Genomic DNA, 18,402 nt, shown 5'->3' with positions numbered 1-18,402 from the left:
GTCAGGGACTGTGCTCCATGGTGTGACTGAGTCAGCCCAAAAAGAGGATAAGAAGAGAAGTGACCTCAAGTTGACCTTCAGAACCTTGGAGAAGGGGAGACCTGGCGTGTGGGGTGGAGACGGAGCAAAGAACAGCCATCAGAAAGAAGAGAGAGCTTCAGACTCCTGAGCTCAAGCCACATCCAACCCAATCAGCCTGGCAACCAATTAGTCTGATTCAAAAAAAAATGAAAAAAAATCCACGTAGGGACAAACTGTAATCAAACACCTATTTATAAGGGTTTATTACGATCATTATTATTATTTTACTGAAAGGATCATTCTAAAGGCTGTCAGGTGAACGTATGCGTTCAGATCTTGGTAAATGCAAATCGCTTTTTCCCTGGGGTGGGCAGGCAGGAGCTGCAGTGGGGCTGCCTCGGGAGGAGACTTGGTGAAGCCTGGATGGAGGGAGCAGCTCACTGCCATGGGACATCCCTGCACCAAACTCCCCAAGAATCAGCCCAGAAATCACACACTGGCCACCCCACTCCCTACAGTCCCCTCACAGGGCTCCTGGAGAAGGAACTGGCCATTATGCAGTATCCATCTGAGTAAATAGAGCAGTAGCCTGATGTGGTAACTGGACAGAGCTAGAGAAGCTGGGGATTCTCCCTGCTAGTGCCGTAGAAAGAGCACTGGGTCGGGAGTCTAAAGACAGGTTCTGAGCTCAGTTCTGCTCCTGGTTCTGCTGGCCTTTCTGGGCCTCAGTTTGACAATTTCTGGATCTCCCGCAGTGGTGAAATTCTGAAATTCTCAACCTAACCTCACCCCACCCCACCCCAAAGGCTAGAGTGCCCCTCCCCTGCCCAAGGGGGACCTCAGGCACACAGGCACAGCCAGGCCCGAGGCTGTGGGTTGGGGGTGGGGTGGGGGGGGAAGGAAACAAGAAGATACGAGTCTCAAACCCTGACAGGGAGACCCAGACAAAAAAAGTGAAAACTTGGTCACTGGCAGGAGAAAACGACCAGTTCCTTAGCCATTTCGGGCTGACCCAAAAGACTATGGCTATTCTTGGAAGAAAGGACAGAACCCGCCCCATTTCCGAAGGTTCCTGGAAAAGGGGGCAGCCAATATTTGGGAGGTTTCGGAACATCGGTGCCTCTAATCCTCCCCCATAAGGGCTCCAATAGATGGTAAGGCCACCCTCTCGAGCCGCACCCCGCGCCTGCCCTGCTCCTGGGGGCTGGCACCGCTCTCACAGGAGGGAGGCGGCCTTGCCTCCATCAGGCGCTGGGGAGACAGTGGGGTGCTCCGGAGATGGGGTTAAGTGGAGCGGGAGAACGTGGAGCTTGGCTTCTGGAGGGGGTGCTCAGCCAGCTGGGGGAGGGTTTCGAAGCTACGAGCAGCAAGCTAGTTGGGCGTGTTGGGGGCACATGGGGAGAGGATAGGGGGCAGGAGCCAGAGGAGGAGGGGGGAGAGGGAGGGGAGGAGTGAGCGCTCCTTCTCCCTGCAATAAATCGGCTTAGCAGATGAGAGACGAACAGCCCAGAAAGGATTAAAGAAAAGTCTGTATAATACAGCGGAGAGCGCGGCGAGGAGAGGGCGGGGCGAGGGGGAGGGACGGAGGGAGGGTGCGGGGAGGGGGGCGCTCGCGCGGCCGCGAGAGGCGAGCGCGAGGCAGAGGGAGCTCGATTCGGCTGCAAACTCCGGCGCCGCCGCGGATTCGACTCCGGGAGGCGGTGGGCGCCGCGCAGCCGAGAAACCCAGAGCCGCCACGAGTCCGGAGGACGCCGGGGAAGCAAGGGTTGCGGCGCCCCGCGGAGTCCGCGCCGAGTCGAGCCCGGAGTCCGGGCGGCCGGGCCGCGGCGGCTTGGGGGCGCCCCCGCGGCGCCCCGCGCTCCCCGCCACCGCCTCGACCGGCGGCCGGTGGCAGGAGGGCGCCTGAGCCCATGGCGAGGAGACCCGCTGCCGCCGCTGCCTCCGCCACCGCCCTGCCACCGCCGCCAGCTCCCGGGCACCATGCGAGCCGCCCCGAGCCTCGGCGGCTGCGTCTGCCTGCTGCTCGCCGCGATCCTGGACCTGGCGCGCGGTGAGTGTGAGGGCGCCCGGCGGCAGCCCGGGCAGGGCACGCGCACGGGGGCGAGCCGCCGGGAAACGGGGCCAGAGGCGCTCCGGAGCCGCGCGGAGCGCGCAGAGGCCCGGGGTCCGAGCGGCCGTCCTGGTGTGAGAATCCACCGGGCTGGTTGGCTTCGCGAGGGGGGAGGACGTCTCTTTTGGAGAGCGCGCGCGTGGGTCTTTGCCAGGGTGCGTGTGTGTGTGTGTGTGTGTGCCCAGCAGTGTGTGTTAGAGTGTGTGCCTTTGTTGCGTCTCTGTGTGAGGGCGTCCAGGAAGGAGCGGTGAGGAAGGGGGGCAGGAGCATAGAGAAGTGAGTGTGTGTGTTAGATGATGTGGGGGTCTGGGTGTGAGTGAGACTGTTTGGAGGGGTGGTTGAGTGTCTGTGTCAGTTACTACACAGCTGCTGTGTTTGAAAAGGTGTGTGTGTGGGGGGGAGAGAGAGAAAGTGTGAGTGATTTTGGGGGGTGTGAGCGTGTCAGCTTCTCAGTGAGGGTGTGAAGTCTGTGAGCTTGTGTCATCGTATGTGTGAATGCGTTAAGGGATGGGTGAGTATGTGAGGTGTAGCGTTTCGCGCGTGACCCTAAGTGTGTGGGTCTCTTTAGGGGTGTATGACAGCAGATGATTGTATTTCTGGGGGGAGGGGGAGCATGTGTGCACAAGAGGTGAGAATGAGACACTCGGGCTGGAGTGGATCCCGTGGAGGTGCAGGCGCGTGGGGGTTGAGTTGCTTCATGAGTTGCTTTATGTGCTGGAAGTGTGTGCGTGCGATGGAGCGTGTGGCTCGCGTGTGTAGAGAGGTAGGGACACGTCCGGGGCGGGGAAGGGGAGGGATGAAGTGCGAGCAGCCCTGTGTGTATGTGTGTGTGTGTGTGTGTGTGTCCCACACGGACTTGGTCCAGGGCTAGGCTGAGCCAGCTGGAAGGAGGGTGAAAGCTGAGCCGTGTCCCCAGAGCGAGGAGTGAGCGGGGGCCGGGGTTCCCGGCTGCTTCCGTGCCCCCCGCCCGGCGCCGCTGCCGGATGGGTCTTAAATGGTGCTAGAGTAGAACCAGGCGATCCCCCGCACCGTTCCGGCCAAGAGCAGAGAGCTGTCGCGTAAGCTTCTAGCCCCGCGGGAGGAAGGCGGGACCAACCAAGAGCCTCGGGCGCGGGGACTAGAGGGTCCGCATCCTCGATTCCCCCATAAGCCTAGTGCCAACTGGGATGCCTACGACCTGCCGGGCTGGAGTCATCCTGGCTTCTCCGTGGAGGGGGAGGAGACGCGAAAGTGCCCCCCAAAAAGTAGCCATCGTGACCAGTAGGGTCTCAGCCCCGATTTCAACTGGTGATGGAGGAGGGATTCATCTCTGTACTCTTTCTCTCTCTATATATGCCTTGTCTCACTGGGAGGAGGCACCTAGCCAGGCTCTAAGAATGCCCCCTAAAATCACCCACCCCCTTCTACCCCGGCGTCCTAGGGGAGAGTTGGGTCTGCGGATGGGCGAAGCTGCAGAACGGAGTCTGAATGGTGGTCCTGCTGGCAGGAGGGGGGAGGGCTGTTCTAACCCAGGAGAGCAAGCCATGTACTCTGCCTCCCTACCCTTGGATCAAGAGACTTTACAAAGTGAATCCACCGCTCCCCTCCCCCCCCCCGCCTAACTTTGGGGTGAGGGCCCCTCCTTCTGATGCCTCTTGAGGGAGAGCTTTTATGGGGGAGGGTCCCAGGTCCAGGGCTACTGAGAGGGCCCTGGCCTCGGTTAAAAGGCGCTGGAGCCCTCGCCTGGGCATTGCAGGGAGCAGGGATTGGGGGCAGGAGGGCAGCACCTCTTTCCCCTGGAATGCGCAGAACAGAGGAAGGCGGCAGGGGTGGGGGCGGCGACTGGTTGGAAGGGCTTTGGTGGGAAATCCCGGCTCCATCAGGACCCCACCCTGTGAGCTCCCCCGGAACCGGCGAGCGGCGTTCTCCTGGCTGCCGGCGTCCTGGCGCCTCGGCTCGCCTTACCGCCTCTGCAGCGGGCTGGGGGCTCGGGCGCCGGGGTGAGCGCATCTGGGCGGGGGGAGGCTGTGCGGTCCCCGGGCTCCGCCGCTCAGGCTGAAGGAAGAGAGCCCACCAAGATCGCGGACGGGAAACTTTCTGCATCTGGGGCGCGAGTCGGGGTCCTGGCTCTCTGAGAAGCCGTCTCTGCTCCGCAGAGGAGACACGAGTTCACGAGGGTGGGGTCCCTCTTCCCCCTTCCAAGTCTATGCCCACGATGGGGGGCGGGGGTACGAGAAGGGTCCGCGCCAGACTCAAAAGGCCGACTGTGCCGGAGGAGGGCGCCCTTCCGGGAAGTGACTGTGAGCCGTGCACCTGGCACTTGGTTTTGCAGGGCCACCTGGCAGGGGCTGCCCTCTGGAGGGTGGGGAGGATAGAGTTCCGGGCAGGGCATTCACAAGCGTGCGGGCACAGGGGCCCGGGGGGTGAGGGCTGTGGGGGTCACTGCCGGGGAAGGAGCACAACTAGTGCGCCGTCGCCTGCCTGGTGCCATTCTGGGCCACAGAGAAAGGGAGCGGTGGGTCAACTTTGGAGAGGTGGGTCTGTGCACTGGGAGGAGGAAGTTTGAGGCGCAGAGGATTACCTGGGCCGGAAGTTCCTGCCCCTGGCTCCCCACCCCCCAAGACTAGACTCTCCGGAAGAAAAACCCACATTCTTCTGATCTCCCAGATCACCCAGGAGAGGCGTTTTCAGGTCTCCCAGCCCCAGTGTCAGTGCCCCCAGCCTGGGCCCTTCTGGGGAGAGATGGAGGAGAGGACGATGTGAGGGGCGGGGGGACATTCGGACCTGCCTGTCTCATTCGGTCCTGAGAAACTCTATGCAGAGAAGAGCGGGTAGGCAGGCGAGCCAAGGGCCCCAGCTGGGGGTCCCCGGGATGGGGAGGGTGGCCCTGAGGGTTCTCCATCCGCAGCTGCGTGTTACGAGGTGGGGATGCGGAGGGGCTGGCTCTGCTGGACCCAGGCAGCTGCAACGCCGAGACTGCGGGGGCTGTGCGCGCGCGAGCGCGTGTGACGACTTTATATATTTATCCTCTCCCGCCCACCTAGCCTGCACTGGCGCCAGGCCGGGGCTCCGGCAGGGCCGAGTCTTTCTTCCGCGCAAGGCGGGGGGGTGAGGGGTGGGGTGGGGTGTTAAGAGCTGGCACCTAGTGCAGGCTGCTCCGCCCCTGCTCCCCGGCCCCGCCCCCCCCAACCCGGTCCAGCCTCCAGCCATAACACCCACCCCTTTCCCTCCCCAGACCTCAGTGCAAACCGGGTGCTTTTCCTGAGAGACTGAGCTAATATGATTTTTGTTTTTCAAGTGTGGAAATGTTAGGGCTGGGTGGGAGCTCCGAGATCATTTTTCTTCAGTGGTTCTAAAACTTCCATTTTTTAACGAAGTGAACCTTTTTAGGGGGAACTGATTATCACCTCCCCTAAAATCCTAACATCTTTGAGCAAGATGATGGGTACCAAAGAAGACCTGCCCTGGTCGATGGGGTGTGAAAAGACCCCACATGGAACCTTCCTTCTGCAAAGGTCTCCTGTAACAATCTACGATTACTCTGTTCCTAATATAATGGGAGGCGGGAGGTTGTTTTATTATATGGATCAGCTGCAATATGCTAAGCACTGTTCCAGCTGCTTGCCGTGGTCCTCATTCACTCTGCAAGGTGGGATTCACATCCTGTTTTCACAGATGGGGAAAGTGAGGCTCAGAGTTCTAAGATTTGTTAATGTTGGGTGTACTGGCTCCTTCCAGGTGCTGGTCTTGCCCCAGGGCTCCCCGCTTTCCTTCCAACATTCTCACGCTGCGGGAGAATCCCTGGAGCAGCTCAGGTGGGCAGAGATGGAAATGGTACCAGGGATACCTTAAATTGGTCCATGTACCATGATTTTTCAGAACATCAGTCACACACACACTTGAATCTTACTACACAATGGCATGTTGGGCAAGACTGGGTTGTAGCCTCACTTTGCAGTTGGGGAAGTGGAGGCAGGAGGTGGAAGAGTTTAAGTGACTCGCTCAGGTTTCTGCTTTATAGGAGTCCCTGGCTTCTCAGGCGGAAATCCAGTGAAGAGGGGGCTGGGCAGTTCTGTTACTGGGTGTTTAACCTGCAGGTGTTTAACCTGGACAGTCACCTGCCCGGCTTACTACCCTGCCCACCTCTGCTACTTCCCCAGTCCATTTGAAATTCATTTATCCATGCACCCAACAGATCCATATTGCCCACCTACTCCCATGCCAGTGTGGGCTACGCACTGGAAACACAGCCCTGAATGTGGTAGGGGAGTCCCTGCCTTTATGGTGCGTCACCAAGAGGAAGTGGCTATATCTACGACCCTAACTGAACTCTCTTTGTGTGCCAGGCATTGTGCCATGGGTTTTATTGTGCTTGTCTCACTCAATCCTTACGACCATCCTGAGAGGTAAAATTGGCCCTATTTTGCAGATGAGGAAACTGAGGCTCAAGAGAAATTAGCTGACTTGTCCGAGGCCACCCAGAGAATGCACCTCAGTCATTCCTCAGCCCCAGCCACATGGAGGGTGGCAGAGTATCCAGTTCCCTGTGTGGATACTCGCTCCCTCGCAAATCCTTGTTGAAATGGAACTATTCAATGTGGTCATCTGCACAGATGAGAGAGGAAGGGGTCCCTCAAAGCCATCATCATCATCAAGAGAATCAATGGGTAGCTGCTTGGGAGGAGGGGTGGCACACAAAGACCTGGACCCTCAAGGAGTTCCCAGGGGGACGAGAGAGGTAGGGCATGTTCCTGAAAAGATGAAGAACAATCCGGGTGGGACTTCCTTTATGCCAACTAGACGCCAAGGAAGGAAATGCTTCAGAAAGGAAGGAGAACTTGAGTTAGACCTTGAAGTAAAAGGAGGACATGAATAAGCTGACGGCAGCGTGGAGGAGAACGTGTCAGAGAGGGAAACCTGAGCAAGCAAAGACCTGGCGTCAGGACTGAGCATGACAGGATCAGCGTGACTCAGATGGCTGCCTCCCTAGAGTCCCGCTGGGGGTGGGAGAAAGAACAGGGCTATTGCTGATAGCTACCATTTGTTGCACACCTATTCCATGCTCTTTATATGTTAAATGCTTTCAGCAACCTATGAGGCAGTATCATTAGCTGTCTTTTACAGATGAGGATTAGAGGGCCAGGATCTTTTTTTAATTTCTTTTTTGTTTGTTTGTTTTTTGATAATGAACAAGGCCCAGGATCTCCAGAGGCAGCTGTCACTCCCAGAGGAGAGGAGAAATAATTTATTTTTTTCATCACTGGAAGGGGGAACGCCACAGCCTCTCACCATTTGTGAGAGGATCTAGAGAGCTTTCTGCTTTAAACAATGTCAGTGGTGGCAAAACACATGACATCACTTCCTAAGGGAAATCTGTCATCAGGATGTAATTCCTGGGAAGAAAGCTGGAATGGCAAGACCCTGGAACCCACCTTTATGCTTTGAGTATGGTCTAGTGATGGAGGGGAGGGTCGCGTTCCCCAAGACCTACTGGCTCAGATGCCATGGATGGAGCAAATAAATGCGACGCGTCTGGAGCTGGAGACGCAGGGAGGGAGGAATATCCCTCTCAAGCAGGAGAGGCAGGCCGTGAGATGGGCTGTCTGGGACTCAGGTTTTAACCCCCTGTCCGGCGCTCTCTCCGCCCCGCCTCGAGTCCTCGGTCGGCCGGCGATGGGGACCAGAGAGATAAGGGGAGAGAGGGTGCGGACAATGTCTTACCCGACGCACTCGTGATCACTCTGGACCCGCAGCAGTGAAGCATGTAGGCTTTTAATGGAACTAGGCAATCATCCTCTTTACAGGTTCCGCCCGGGGCAAGACGCCTCGGGGGAGAACAACCTCGATGCGGCCGTCAGGCGCGGCTCCTTGTGGGCTGTCTCCCCGAGCTTTGCCCGGGAACTTTCTTATAAACCCTGCGTGTATCCAATGGGCTAACGCCACGCATACAAGCATGATTGGTGAATACAGAGGGTTCACAAAGCGGAAGCAGGATGTGGGCGCCATCTTTGCACCACTCGATGGGCGGGGGGAACTCAAGGGCAGGCTGCAGCTTAACAACTAGGCCAAATCCCGGAAGGTGGCTGCTCACATCTCCCCCTTTTTTATTTTATTTATGCCCCAGTGTCTCTAGTGATGAATGTGCTCCCGTGGACCTAGATGGCCCACAACGTATTTTTTGGTGCTTTGGGGAGTCTGGACTAGGCCCCAGCCATACGGAGGTGGGACCTCTGGCACCGACCAGAATGCTCACTTCATATAGAGACCGGAGAGCCCGCGAGCCGGAAACCACGTGGCTCTCCGTGCAGTACTCAGTCTCGCAACTGGGGGACAGGAGGATTAGGGGAAAGGTAGCCAGTGCCGAGGGCGTCACTAGGAGCCTCAAACGGCAAGGGTCCCGTCTGGCCACAACTAGGACTCTGCGTACGAGGTCAACCTGAGACAAAAATTAGGGCCACTGGTACCGAATGTTTATAAACGGGATTTTTCCATATGCATAGCTGCAAACCTTACCCTCGAATGCCCCGCTTCGAGTGGTTGGGATGGGTGCTGGGCAGAGGGGCTATAGTCATCGTGATGGGGGTCGTGCCAGTGGGGAACAGCCACTTCAAATAGTCTGTACTGTCCCATCTGTGGTGAGGAGAGGGAGATGCTCGGAACCCTTGCATCTGTTCCCACAGGGGCCGCAAGCTCTCTCTCCCATCGAAGAGATCGAGCACTGTCACCACAGTCCCGGGGTGTGTCTGGTTGATGTTGGCGGAAACTGTAGGAGCTGTCGAAGAGCCCATGCACCACGATGACAGGCTTGTAGGGTGCGAGGTGGGGGGCGGGGGCCGTGGGCAGCAGCAGCAGCAGCAGTGGCAGAAGCGGCCACAGGAGCAGGACCCCCGCCGGGGGGAGCCGCGGCCCCCAGAGCCTCAGCATGCTCCCGCCTAAGCGACGAGGGCCTGGCCTGGGTCCGTGGGCCTTGCTCCGCGCACTGTTTACTTCACCCTAGTCTGGAACTCTCCGGGGAGGGGAAGGGTGTGAGGAGGGAGGGCGCCAATAGGGGTGAACTCCCAGACTGCCCCATGCTTGCAGTCGGCACTATCTTGTAATCACTCGGAGAGCTCTTCCGAGTCCCCGGGGCTACCTGAACGCCCACGGGCCCTAGTCCTCGTATGGAAAGGGGGTGCTTACCTTCTCGCGGTGATCAGTCGCGGAGGTCAAACCACGGATCCCGGGAGCACGTCTCCGTCGGGGCGAGGGGAACGCAAATGAGGTTGCGGGTTCGAAGTTCCCCGTACGGGCCACCACTTGTCCGGTGCTCTCTCCGCCCCGCCTCGAGTCCTCGGTCGGCCGGCGATGGGGACCAGAGAGATAAGGGGAGAGAGGGTGCGGACAATGTCTTACCCGACGCACTCGTGATCACTCTGGACCCGCAGCAGTGAAGCATGTAGGCTTTTAATGGAACTAGGCAATCATCCTCTTTACAGGTTCCGCCCGGGGCAAGACGCCTCGGGGGAGAACAACCTCGATGCGGCCGTCAGGCGCGGCTCCTTGTGGGCTGTCTCCCCGAGCTTTGCCCGGGAACTTTCTTATAAACCCTGCGTGTATCCAATGGGCTAACGCCACGCATACAAGCATGATTGGTGAATACAGAGGGTTCACAAAGCGGAAGCAGGATGTGGGCGCCATCTTTGCACCACTCGATGGGCGGGGGGAACTCAAGGGCAGGCTGCAGCTTAACAACTAGGCCAAATCCCGGAAGGTGGCTGCTCACAACCCCCTAGGGGAAGAATCTTGTTTTTGGCTTGTCCATCTCCCATTCCTTCATCTCCTGGCAACGTGTCAGACTTACCTGGAGGAATTACACCCTCTACCATTCCCCATCTCCTCAGCTCCATGCATCCTGGTGGGTGGGACTGTCAGATAAGGGACCCCCAAGGTGGGCCCATCAGGCACACCTCCCCTGGAATCCAAATGTGGAGCAGGGTCTCATGAAGACCGAGAACCTCTAGAAGGTTCCCCACCAATGGAGGTCCTGAAGAAGCCATACTTCATGGGTGTCCTGAGGCTGATAATAGGACTTCCCTTCCTCCAGAGCTGTAGCTTATCCTTGCGTTCCCCAAACGCCTCCACTGTATTCATGTCAGTTGCTTGTGCTGGTTTAAGTTGTCCAGAGTGAGTTGCTGCTGCTTGTGAGAAAACGACCCCTCTTGGTGACTTCCCTGGTTGCAGTGATCCACCATCCGTGAGAGCCTCCAATGCCGTTTAGCCCACACCCGGGGGACCGTGCATGGCCCACTGGCTGGAGGTGATGGATCCCACCTCCTGCCTCCTGCTTTTTCCTGGAAGCCCAAGGCATTTCCCCCCACTGAGTGCAGTTCAGGCTGAGCTGTTTCCCCCAGGGAAATGCAGGGGTGGAGCCAGGCTTATTGTGGGCCTCCCATCCCCCACCCCACCGGCCTGGCAGCTCCATGAAGGCAGGGTCCATTCCGCCTCTGCTCATTATCAAATCCTTCCCACGAGTCATATAATAGGTGCTCAACAAAGGTTAGTTGTTTGGATGAATAAACTGCCTTTGGCCTTTAGACATGTGCATCCTGGGTTAGAAGAGGGCTGGGTGTGTGGCTTTCTAATTCTACAGAAAAGTATATGAAAACACTTACAGCATGTGGAATTAAGGCTGGATTTATAGGTGAACTTCCTGATAGCGAAGATGTTCTGCTCCTAGACTCTCAGATAATCAAAGTGTTTGGAGACTCTGACACCAGACATCCTAACTCTACCTGCTGATGGCACTTGACAGTCGACAGAATGCTTCCACACCCGTCATTCCGTTTAGTCCTCATGTCAGACCTGAAGGAGGCTACTCTTGTGCCCATTTAACAGATGAGGGAAACTGAGTTTCAGGGAGATGAAATGATGGCATTATGAAATGACTGGACCAGAACCTGGGTTTTTTGGCTGCAAGCCCAGCCTTCCTCCCCCCACCCCTTTGCACTGCTTCATTCAGCCCACTAGGGTCTGTGGTGCCAACTGGGGGCCAGGAATGAAAAAGGCCAGCTCCCCATGAGCTCGCGGGCCAGGGAACTTCCACCAAAAAAGCATCAAGTGTGAGCTGGGTGCTGCCCTAGCCCCCCTGCCACAGTGACCTCCTCCATCTCCACTGCCACCAGGTGGGTGGGACAGCCCCATGCCACAGGCAACGACACTGATGTGTCCGTGGTCACATGGCCTGGTGGCTCCAGAGCGGGCTGTCTCTCCTGGCCCCACAGACGTGGCCTGCTCAGAGTTTTCTGGCCTTAGCTTCACAGTCCTCCGCCTCCTCCCCCACTTCCTCCTTTTCTTGGCTGAGAGAGCGGACATCTGTCCCGGCTCCACAGCCCCTGCTCCCTGTGAGCTCCCTCTGAGTCTCTGCTCATCCACTTCCTCCCCCTCTCTGGCTGCTCCCTTCTGGCTCACGTGTCCCCGAAGGGTACTGGCAGCAGCACTTTGGGCAAAACTCTGTCAAAACAGCCCTTTCCTCAGGCCAAAGGGGATTGTGGGTCGGTCTCCCTACCCAGCAGGGAGCTCTTGTGGGCGGGAATCCCTACACCCCTGGTCCCAGCTCTGGGCCTGGCTCAGAGCAGGGCCTTGGATGTGTTTGTTGAATGAATGAATGATGTCTCCCTGGAGCCTGAGGTTGGGCCCAGACACTGGCCCAGGGCCCAGCTTGTTTCCTGGCCCTGCTCAGTCACCTCTGGAAGTCCTTTCCGGTGTGAGAATGTTTCCATGGTCCAGCTCTGTCCACCACCATCACTCCTGCTGGCATCCCAGCTGGCGTCGGGGATGTGCCAACAGTGGAAAGTGGGGGAAGACCAAGGGGCTTCCTGTTCCCTCTGGGTTCTCCTGGGGGGAGGGGTACTGTCCTTGGATGGGGGTTGGAGAAGAAGGGAACGAAGGAAGTGAAGGAAGGGAGGGAAAAATAACGTGCACTGAGCAGCTACTATGTGCCAAACCCTGTGCCAGCCATGTTCACACACGTTGCCTTATTAAATCCTCCTGGAATCCCCTCTTTGGGAGATCCCATTCTACCCATTTTACACATAGGGAACCAGGTTTCCAGAGATTGTGATTTGCCCATGGTCACACTGCTGGTGAGGGACAGATCTGGATTCATAGCAGGCATGATTTCCATGTCTCATCTCAACTCTGCCTCACGTGGGCAGCCTCACTGCAGTGGGAGCTCTTATACCAGAGAAACCACCACCCAGAGCTGGTGGTCAAACATCTGCCAGCAAACCACCAGGCATGGCCCCCTCCCTCAGCCCACATCTCTGTGGAGCAGCCACCTGGGGGGCTGAGACGGTGCATGCTTGGGTTCCCGCCTGACCTGGGTTCAAGTTCCAGCAGAGCATGCTCAGATGCTCCCTGCTTCTTTAAATCTTAGCTGCCTCATCTTCTGAAAACTGGGGGTGTTGTGAGGATTAAAAGAGTCCCTGCCTGCAAGCCCCTGGCATATAATTGGCCCCTCGTTCCTCCTGACCCCCAGGAAGGGGCCAGCTGGCTATAGCGACCCTGGGAGGCTGAGTGGGCTCACCCTTTCTTGTCCCTGCCTTGGAAGCTGACTTTGGGGCCAAGTCAAGAGGATCCAGTCCCTCAGCTGCCCCAAGCCTAGTTCTGGGCTGGGAGAGACCTCCCTCGGGGAGTTTCTGGTCTCGCTGGCCACCCCAAAGTAAGAACTCATTTGAGAGCAATAAATGTATAATCAAATGGCGAATACGGGAGTAAAAAGAACAAATCCTTGGGGGTTAAATGGATTGATCCGAAAAGGCTCTGATGAATGGAAGGATCTTGACAGGTAACGAGGAATTCCCAGGGAGGGGAACAGCATGTGCAAAGTCCTGGAGAAAGGAAACCCAGGGCCATCTGAGTCTCACCTGACTGCAAATTCCTCGGTGAGGACTCATTGAGGATGGGGTTGGAGGTGCTGGTGGAGAGCTGCGGGCCAGGGCGTGAGTTCTGGATTTGGGCCTGGGGTCCATGGGGAGCAGTTGAAGAGAGAGAAGTGACCTTCCCAGAGCAGTGTGCTAAGAAGATTAATTTGGCTTTTCTGGGCCACCAGGAGCTGAAACTCTTTGGGACCTCCATTGGGTTAGAAATGGTTGCTCTGAGGTTCCGGAAGAGACAGTAGCATCCAGGAAGGAAGGCCATCAGTGTCCAGACCCAGCAAGGAGGGAAAGCCAGGGCCTGCCCGGCTGGCCCGGCCTCAGCTCCAGCATGTACCTTGGGCCTGGACCACGAGTGATGAGAGAAGGGGCTGCCCTGGGCAGAGTCTTCTGGACCCAGAGGGCATGGACTCTGGAGTTGGACCTGGTTCACATCCCGTCTCCACGCCCTGTCTGATGTGTGAACTCAGGCAGCCCCTTCACTGCTCCCAGCCTTGATCCTTCCAACCGTTCATGCAGCTTGTGATGGCCTGGAGGGTTGGGGCTGCTGGGAAAGGTAAATCACAAATGTGTGGTATGAGGAGTCCATGTGCACAGTGCCTATCCTGTCACAGGTGTTTGTAAAGTGACTGCTACTGTTATAATAATTCTTGGCTTCCCAACACGTGGTGGAACCTGCCCAGTTTTGAAGGGGAAGCAAAAGTGTACACAACCCCTGATGCCTGAAGGAGGGTGTGCATTGCAGTTCTCCCACGTAAAGCACAAAGTTAGCCTTCAGATTTGGGATCACAGAGCATCGGAGCTGGAAGGGAGCTGAGAGATCATCTTCCTGCCCCATTTTAAAGCTGGGAAAACTGAGGCCACAGAGAGCAGTGGCTGGCTCTCTGGTGAACATGCCATTGCAGAATATGGGGGACAAGTCTTCTCCCTCCAAGTCCTGGGGGTCCATCCCAGGGCCCGGTCAGGCGAACCCACCCCCCTAACAGCACTGTTTGGGGTGGGGATCTTGGCGGCGCTCCAGTGGGGAGGGCACCCCGGCCTCGTAAATCACAGGAGCAGCTTGGGAGTCGCTGGGGAGAGAAGCAGCTGAGCGGGTGGGTTTTTCTTGTTCCTGTGCCAAGCTGTTCCCTTTGCCCTTTTGTTTCTTTCTGCAGAGGCACTTATGATGGGGTTTGTCCCCAGTGGTTGGCGCCTCCATTCTTTCCCCGGCACCATCTCTTCCTCCCCTGCCCCTTGTGCCTCCCCAAACAAAGGCGTCCATCACGGGCTGCCCTGGCATCGTGCGTGCTGGGCTGGGGAGGGGCAGCCCAGGGCTCTGAAGCTTTGGCAGGGTGAAGGCAGAGGCTGGAGCGGCCAGAAGGTGGGCAGCATCGGCTCCTTGAGCCAGTGTCGACCGCCCGAGCTTTGTCAAGTGGATATTTAGGCCATACAATAGCCGAAGGCCAGGTGCCTGGTTCCACAGAAGCAGGTGACGAGTGGGGAATTGTCACAGGGCACCTAATGTCCCAGGCAGGGGCCGAGGGGGCTGGGGGGCTGGGGGCAGGGGCTGGCAGAGGCAGCCACATCACAAAGATGTCTTTGTTTGCTTCTACAGCAGAGAAATGGGCCCCAGCTCAGCTTGAGGGGGAAGAGGCATCAGAAGGCAAATCCCTAGGGCTCGGGGCCTGACTGAGGGGCTGGCAGTGAGGGGAGAGGCGCATGGTCCAGTCGTGAGGGACAGGGCTACCTGACGGGGATCCCAGGACAGTCTGAATTGCAGAAAGAGCAATTTCTTGTTTCAGGAAACAGTATAGTTTATAAATTCATTCATTCATTCATTCATGCATGCATGCAGCAAGTCTTTATTACGTGCGTTTTGGGGTAGGCACTGGGCTGGGTTCTAGAAACCCAGAGGAGAGCGGATAGGCAAGTCCTTGCCCTCATGTGACTTATAGTCTAGGGTTGTGCTGTTTAATATGGGAGCTGCCAGTCACATGTGACTATTGAAATGAAAATTAAAAGGGAACAGAAGTTTCCCAGCTTTTATTTAACTAAACTGAACAGCTTTCAGTTCTTCAGTTGCGAAAGCCACGTTCAAGTACTCAACACCCAGCCATGCATGGCTAGGGACTTTGATATTGGACCATGCAGAGAGCATTTCCATCATGGCGGAAAGTTCCATTTGGACAGTGTGGGTCTAAGGCAGTTTTCCCCGAAGTGTGAGGTTGGTGGCCCCAGGATGCCTTTAGGTTGCCTTTCATGGAGGTAGTGTCTTTCCTTTATCCGATCTCCTTTATGCCCCTAACACCTGCTGCTCTCTCCTTCCAACAAAATGATTAACAGGTCTGAGGCAGGTAGCCTTCCCTGGGCCAGAGTAAGCCAGACTTGTAACAAGAGTGTTTTACTTTCATGGTAATTATTTTCCGGTCACCTTCTGTTTAAGGCAAGCAGTACTGGTTTGCCATTTGGGGCAGTGATTTAAATGTTCTTTTTTTAACGTGGCTTTATTTAAGTAAAAATGGAGTCAAGTTGAAGAAAATTGTTAAGTACAGAGCAGAACAGGTGGCGTGTGGATACGGCCAATCTGTGAAGGTGGCGGATGGGAACGTCTGCAGTTGGGAAACCCTGGTTCAGATGGAGCGACGTGGGCTCCATGGGCAGACAGAGCGGGGTTCGAGGTTCAGTGCCACTGTTTGTAAGCTCTGGGACTTTGGGGTGAGTTCCTTCATGCCCTGCCAGGTGCCAACAGGAAACAGCAGACTGAACGTGGGGGAGCTTGAGAAGGTCTTAGTCAATAGACTGCTTCGTAGGGTTTGGGGAAGGCAGCAAGGGACCCTGCAGCACCACCGTGGGGCTGGTGACAGTGGGGAGCTGTTGGCATCTCTAGGCTGGAGGCGGAAAGGGAGGGAGCAGTTGGTGGATCCAGAACGAGGCTGTGCAGAGAGAGCTGCCTGACTGGACTGTGGCCTTGCGGGCAGGAGTACAGCCAACCCCTGGGGACCTGGCAGGGAAGGAGAAAGACCCCATCCTCAAGCTCCTCCTGCCTTTGGGTCTCCTACTGGTGCCCCCTGTTGACCAAACCCAACTGGAAGCCCGTGCAGGTCAGCATCCCAAGCACAGAGCTAGTGAAGAAAGGAGGAGTGTGATCAAGGGCACAGACAGAAGAGAGCCAGCACAGTCCTACTGAGCCTCAGTTTCCCCATTTATAGCATGAGGATCATGCTATGTATATAGTGGAGCTACTGCGTAATGAAACAAGACAATAGGCAAAAAGTTCCTGGCATGTAGGTGGTACTAAGAATTGGTAGCTATTTATAATAATAACAATAAAATAACAAAGCACCTACTCTTATGCCCAATCCTGGATGTTAGATTTTCTTGAGCCAGGAAGTAGTGTGATAAGTTTGGGGCTTTGGAAAGGTGGAACTGGCTTTTCAGGGGCACCTGGATTTGAAGGGGCAGACAACTCTGGGGGAACATCGCTGGTGTGCAGAGGGAAACACTTGCACTCTCCTGGCTGGTTTGACCTTTAGGATGTGTTGTCCCAACTGCAGCCTCAATGTCCCCCTCACCTCCCCTGTTCCTTGGTCCATCTCATTGATTATTTCACCGCAGAGCACATGGATTCATCATTCCCCAGTCTATTTTCCACCCTGTTTCCCACAGAGATGTTCTTTCTCCTTAGATCCATTTACGTCATCTTTCCTCCCATCCCCACTGGCTCTTACCATGTGCAGCCTGGTCCACGTCAGTCATGAATGGGCTCAAAGCTCCCTGCCTCCGAATGGGAAGGCAGGTATTCTCCAAGCCTCAGCTACTCCCCAAGCCTCATCTACTCCCCAAGCCTCAGCTACTCTCCAAGCCTCAGCTACTCCTGCCAGAGGCTGCTTCTGCCCTTGTGGGTAGGGGAGAAGGAAAGATATCATTGAATAAGTTAGCACTTTGGACCATTAAATATTTATCCTTCACCTGAAAGCTGAACATGCCATTGCAACTTTTAAAACTTCTCAGCCGGGAATAGCTGGTGTTCTGGGAGTAGCTGGCCTCTAAAAAGAAATAAACATTCCTTGGGAAAACGTCGACCAGCAGCCCCCCTCAGCTCTCAGCTTTTAGGTTGGCTGAGGTGACATTCCTTATGACCCTCTATTTTCCTTTGTTCAGCCCTTTTCCCGTCTACCTGACTGTTCAAATTGACTTTGATGAGGACTAATTTTGCCAGTCGAAATTCATGAGACGCTTAGACATTCGGTACTTTGCTGAAATTGCCGTGACAAATACCAGCGGCAATTTCTTCCCTGGCTTGTTCTCTAAAGTGCTCTGAGCCAGACAGAGTGCCCCTGCCCCTCGCAGACATACCATCTGTCGACAACGCGTCTTCCACCAGCCCTGCTCTTCGGCCCGCCCTGAGGCAGGTGTCCAGGCACCCCTGACACTAGCTCAGCAGCGGCATGGCTCTTGAGGAGGGGGTCAGCAGCCTGCTGGGGATGGCTGTTTCTTGGGGACAATTCATCAACAGCCCCCTCGGCTCTCAGTTTCTAGATTGGCTGAGCTGACATTCTGTATGCTCCCCTGTTTCCCTTTGTCCGGCCCCTTTTCCATCTTACCCGCCTGTTCAGATTGGCTTTGATGGACTCATTCTGCCCGTTGGATATGGGCCATGTCCTCAGGCTGGTCCCCCTCAGTGCTGACTGCTGGGCCTCCATGTTATCGCAGCTCCTTGGATGGGGGCTGGGTCATGGGAGTAGCTTTTGTCCCCATGATTCTCATTTCCTTGGACAATGGGAGGGGTGTCTTCTGGTCAGCTGGCTCTGAACCCCTCTCTGTCTGAGCCTGAGCACACTGCAGAGATTGCCAAGCTTCAGTCACCCGCTTTATGATTTTGGTCATATCTATATCCCATCTGTACTATCATTTATGTGATAATTTTCTTTAAATCAAATTTAGATCGATTCCCTCTTTTTTTATTTATCTTGGGCAAAGGAATAATATATGGGTTTGTGGTAGTAACCATATATTTTTCCTTAATTGTGTTAAAATAAACATGTGACTATTTGAATTTTTTAAGAACTTTCCTCCTGTACCATCTAGAATCTGCATACTTGCCACTTTGGGAATACTGGTTTGGGAGAAAGGGCACTAGACCAGGACTTACGAGTCACAGGGTCTGATTTCGATTTCTCCGTTAACTTGCTGTGTGACTCAGTTTACCTCCCAGCCCACCCTGGACCTTAGGTGCATAAAATGAAGGGGTGAGTCTGGATGATCCAATTCTAAGATTCTTTGATGGATGATAAAGATATGAAAGGAGGGTCCCATCTGTGCCCCCAATATTTTCTTTAAGTCTGATTTGATGCCCCCCAACTCCCGCCTTTGGAGTGAAGCATTCTGCCTGTAGAGGAC

At 55.9% G+C, this 18,402-nt stretch overlaps 1 protein-coding gene across 1 annotated transcript in view; it reads left to right on the top strand.

Moving 5' to 3' along the window:
* Positions 1-1,678: 1,678 nt before the first annotated feature.
* IGSF21 (immunoglobin superfamily member 21) overlaps positions 1,679-18,402 on the top strand; it is a 244,034-nt gene continuing 227,310 nt past the window's right edge. The window contains exon 1 of the mRNA XM_037828361.1: positions 1,679-2,071. Coding sequence (XP_037684289.1) covers positions 2,002-2,071 — 70 coding nt within the window. The 5' untranslated portion in view covers positions 1,679-2,001. The remainder of the gene's footprint in view (positions 2,072-18,402) is intronic.

This window comes from Choloepus didactylus, chromosome 2 (assembly GCF_015220235.1).
Source record: "Choloepus didactylus isolate mChoDid1 chromosome 2, mChoDid1.pri, whole genome shotgun sequence".
Lineage (NCBI taxonomy): Eukaryota > Metazoa > Chordata > Mammalia > Pilosa > Megalonychidae > Choloepus > Choloepus didactylus.
The sequence above is the reverse complement of the archived record's forward strand: the minus strand, read 5'-3'. Positions and strand labels throughout refer to the sequence as shown.